At 32.4% G+C, this 4,995-nt stretch overlaps 1 protein-coding gene across 1 annotated transcript; it reads right to left on the reverse strand.

The window, feature by feature from the left end:
- Positions 1–954: 954 nt before the first annotated feature.
- Positions 955–2,922, reverse strand: LOC132941606 (uncharacterized). The gene has a single exon (XM_061009737.1). The coding sequence runs from the start codon at positions 2,561–2,563 to the stop codon at positions 2,144–2,146; it is 420 nt and encodes a 139-aa protein (XP_060865720.1). The 5' UTR covers positions 2,564–2,922; the 3' UTR covers positions 955–2,143.
- Between the last annotated feature and the right edge of the window lie 2,073 nt (positions 2,923–4,995).

Below are 4,995 nucleotides of genomic sequence, written 5' to 3' on the forward strand. Positions count from 1 at the left end.
ATTAAAATGATACAAAGCCGTAACTGATAAATAATTTCAAATAGGGATATAGATACCGTATACTCATAATTTTTACTTTTAAAATATAAAACTCTTTACTCTCATCATTATTGTTTTTACGAAAATATAAAATTATTCTTAATATTAAGTTATCAAAATATTAATTGTACTATCTCTCAGACCTACGCACAACATATAGACAAAACGCATTCACGTAAAATCGTTTTTATGATTTTTAGGTACTTAGTAACAAAGTAAAAACACCTATTGCAAAAATTATAGAGAATAATATTTTTGATAGTTAATCATATCGGTTCTTTATATTACTATTATTTAACTTTAAAAACACAAATTAATTTTTGTCAATTACTACGGATATTAAATTATTCGAATCAATATTTTGACAAATCGATATCAAACTCCTTAAATATATTCTTTATTAAAATTTTTATAATGTGTGATTTTACTCTAAGATTTAAACTTGTAATTGTATGAAATATGCTGACACATTTAAATGTATTAAATAAAAAATAAAACTCTAAGATTACGGCAAAACATAATAATTAAATTAACGATTTTGCAGAATGAGCTTTGTCTTTGATCCTCGTGGGCCAGAGAGAGAAAAACATGAAAACAAACAGTGCACTAAATCTCTCTTAATAATAATTTTATATTATCGTTAAAGCAGTAATAAAGGGAATAAAGATTTTTTTATTTTATATGATAAAATGCACTCCAGTAACTGTATTAAAAAAAATGTTGAACCCTAATAGTCAATAAACAATATTCACTACTAAAATGTTTCTACTTTAAAAAAGAATGGTGGTGTGGAGGGTTAAGATATTTGACTTTTCTGTATACGGTTTTAAAATCATGTAAATATTATAAAAATTGTCTTAACATTAAATTTTTTAAGCATAAGTATTGAGAATACATAATTTGAAAATGCAAGTATAAATTTTTAAATTCATTATTATTAAAAACTAACTAAGAACACAAAAATAAAACTCATCGAAAAAACAATTCATACTACATATTTGTAATTTCTTTGAATTACAATATTAATTGAGTTCACTAAAATTTCCTATCACCCGTGGGTTATGAATTATGATTAATTCACATTGGTGCACGGGTGCAACAAATTTTAATGTTTATAAACCTAATGGTTTTCTTAGGCCAGTTAATAATAATTATTTGATATACTAAAATGAAAAAGATAATAAATGAAATGAATGTTTTCCAAATAAAAAAATAAAAAATACCTTTCAGGCCATACCTACCTACATAATAATGTGGTCAATACAAAAATCTGCGCAGAGCTACAGCAGCCTGGTCCAGTGAATGATAATTTTTAAATGAGTTAAGTTAAGTTGATAGAAAATATTTTTAAAAGTGTATAGTTATCCCAATATCTATTTAACTCAGTTAAGTTAAATGGTATATGGAACTTACAGCTTACTTATTAATTTAATTTAAGTTATTGTTTTATTTATTTTTTTAAATATAAAATTAACCAGTAATATGGCTTAAAATAATAAAAAGTAAATGTTTATGCAATATACATCATCAGTTATAATTGTATTATATTTATTATATAATTATTTATAAATTAACGTAACTTAGATTTGATTTAAATCAAATCGTTGTTTATGAGTTTATATGAATAAAAATTAAGTCAATGAAAATTAAATTTGAAAAGAAATTAAAGTTAAAACGTTGAAATTAACTTAACTTTTTAATTTGTTTATGCCCAGGCTGGGTTTTTATGCGCATAAAACTCGTATGCATCATTGTATTGATTTGAATTACTTAATAAGTGTAAGTTTAATAGGTAGGTAGTAGCCAGCAGGTACACATAGTATTAAATTAACGTATAATGTTTATAGATATATTCGTAAGTGTATTATTTGAAGAAAAAAAACTGTTATATAAAGACGTTAGCTAGTACCCGCCGACGACGACGGCGAATTTTCATTCAAAGAAAGGATCGTCCTCAATAAAACGAATAGCTTGGTGTGAGCCCATATAATACATGTTATTTAGCATTCGCTGCCGCCTCATCCTCCGCACCTCCATCTCCGCCATCCGATCCGCAGCCGTCCTTATCTCCGCCACCGCCACCGACACCTCCGCCTGCTCCGTATTATAATTCAAAGTAAGTTCCACCGTCAACGTGACGAACAGCGAGGTATGAGGCGACACTGGTATCACCACGATGGGCAATGAAATAACCGCAATCCTGTCTATGGTGGTCAACGTCATAATATTGGCATATAGGATCAACGTCGTGGCGAACCACGAGACCATCGCCGCCGAGATGGCCGCCACCACCGTCACCGATAAAGGAGTCGCAGCTGCGTCTATCACTTCCACCGTCACGGCGATCACTAACGCAGCTATCATAAACGTTGTTACTAGTATCTTCACCTGCGCCCGTGTCGACAGCGAAACGATGGCCGCGTGCAGTGCAGTTTTGGTGCCGACGTTCGCAGTGGTAGTATCTACTGTCTCCATAATGAGCTGCGCTATCCTTTTCTACTTTACTACTTAAGCAGCCACACATAGCTCTCCCATGTACATATAAGGCTAAAAACAAACATCGATAACAATATTTATTAATTATTTTTTGTCAAAATTAGATTTTTTTTTTTTTTTATTATTCCCAAGTTAACCCTAAGTTTTCAGTATTTTACTTCTTGAGAGTGTGTATGTCAGACTGTGAGCTACAGTGAGAGAGTTTCTCCCAAGTCGCACTTTTTGTTGTTGATAATGTTTATTTTTTCAGTATCGAAAAGCGTCAACGATTGGAAGTCACTTATTATACTAAGACATTGAAAATACTTCGCTACCATAATCGCTACTGAAAATGCGACACGATATTAGAAATTGTTGTAATAATTGTAATATCACTACGAAATTTGCGCACTTTCGTTTTTAGTCGAGAATTCTTGAGGTCAAGGTTATGGTTAGAAGGGGAAATCTCAAGAAAAACTGTTAAACTCGACAGTGTTCAAAAAAACGTAATTTATTCATTTTCAAGATTATCGTATTAAAATAATATAGACCAAAATAAATTAGCGTTAAATACATTTGATTGTAGTGTCGTATTCCAAATACCAATTATCTTATTATTTAATTATAATTGTTTTTCTATGTAACGTGTTATTAATATTGTCGAGTTTATATTATATACGGTTGTAAATGATACCACCTATCTACTAAATATTATTATAAATAAAAAAATGTAAATATAAAATATATATATATATATATATATATTATAATTTTTATATATAAATGTGAAAATGAAAACCTTTGAGGCCTATGTTCTCGGAAACTACTGAACCGATCGTTATGGTTTTTTTTTTAAAATCGAAGAGCTCATTGCGGAGAAGGTTTATGGCATTTGATCGATTCTCTAACTTAACAAACAAAGAAGTTATCGATTATTATAAATAATAACCTGTTACGCAGACTGGGCGACATGGCAAGCGTGTAATATACATCGAATAAAATATATTGATATCAGGTATTTACTTACAGCGAAATCAGAGTGGTTCCGTTCACTTTTGCCGGACGATAATATTATATCGATGTATAAAATATGTAATATATTATATTGACTTTTGAAGAATCGAAGAATAATTATGGAATGGCGACCGTGAACCAGCACATGCATACAGCGTACAATGTTGTCCGTGCGCGTCGTCGTCGTCGTGTATGGCGCTCCGGTGCAGTCGAACACTCAATAATTCGGGTTCATGGCTGAAAGACTGCGTTTTTGTAACATTTTGATTCGTTAGTTCCGCGTCAGCGTGTGTTGCCAACATAGCATTTTACTCGCGTAGGGATACCGCCGGGCTGTGAAGTAATCAAACCAGTTTTTTGTGACCTTTACACGAGGGTTCGAAACCGTAGGCCTATGGAGCGTTTGAATATTTTGACACGCGCTACCAACTATGCCGACAAAAACACACGGTTAGGTAACACACGCGTCGGGACACCGCGGGCTTGGAGTAAACATGCATTTATAGAGGCATAATACAGTGAAAAATACATATTATACCCGTACAAATTGTTAATGACGGCGTGCGTGCTATCCCGTTCGGGCCGTTTAATGACATTGATTTTTCGTATACTTTCGATTTTAATGACACGTTCTGGTATAATAGGTAAGGTACCGGGAAAAAAAAAAAACTAGCCGTGGAAAAACACTGCGGTCACGTCGACGTAACACATCATTATATATTCATCAGTAGTAGTAATTTCATCAGTGAGCATCTTCACCGCTGCCGACCTGCAATGACCGCACACCCGACGCTGACGTATTAGAAAAACGACAGTATACGAGCCGTTTATCTCCGCCGGCCATTTTCCTCGAAAAAAAAAAAAATTAATACATCTTGCCCATTTTCCTCTACTCTCATCCGATTTCCTACAAAAAGGAATAATTAAGAAAAAAAATGGGTGTCGCTCTGCTGTACAGTAGGTTATTACGAGTGGGTCACTGTAATGGAAGGTGCTAAATTTTAATACAATGATATAATAATATATCGTTGTATGTGAAAAACGATTCTGCGTGAACACGGTTTGTCAGCCTAGTACATTTTATATTAAGTATAATAATATTGTTATTATCGTGTTCAATTAATAATTTATCCAACCTGCACTTTGCTGTTCTCCAATAAATAACTCAAACACACTTATTTTTGCTCCAAACGATTTTTTACCTATTGGGCAGTGGCGCCAAAATATATATTCACCTATAACAATTTATTGTCATAGGTGATTTTACTAGGTAGGGGGTCACCTTTGTCATTCTATAGTTATTTTATGAAAATTTGTTGAATAGACAACATAAAAAACTATAATTGGTGTATAGTAAGGTAAAATTATAAGAAATAGGTGGGTGTCGACGTTTTATGTGCAGGTGTCTAATGTCATTGGTAAAATTTTGTACTTCGGCGCCACTGCTATTGGGTATTACCAAAAGTA

This window comes from Metopolophium dirhodum, chromosome 3 (genome assembly GCF_019925205.1).
Source record: "Metopolophium dirhodum isolate CAU chromosome 3, ASM1992520v1, whole genome shotgun sequence".
NCBI classification, from domain to species: domain Eukaryota; kingdom Metazoa; phylum Arthropoda; class Insecta; order Hemiptera; family Aphididae; genus Metopolophium; species Metopolophium dirhodum.

Excerpts from the sequence above, each read along its gene's own strand:
- LOC132941606 (XM_061009737.1), bottom strand. The coding sequence starts at position 2,563 with ATGTGTGGCTGCTTAAGTAGTAAAGTAGAAAAGGATAGCGCAGCTCAT.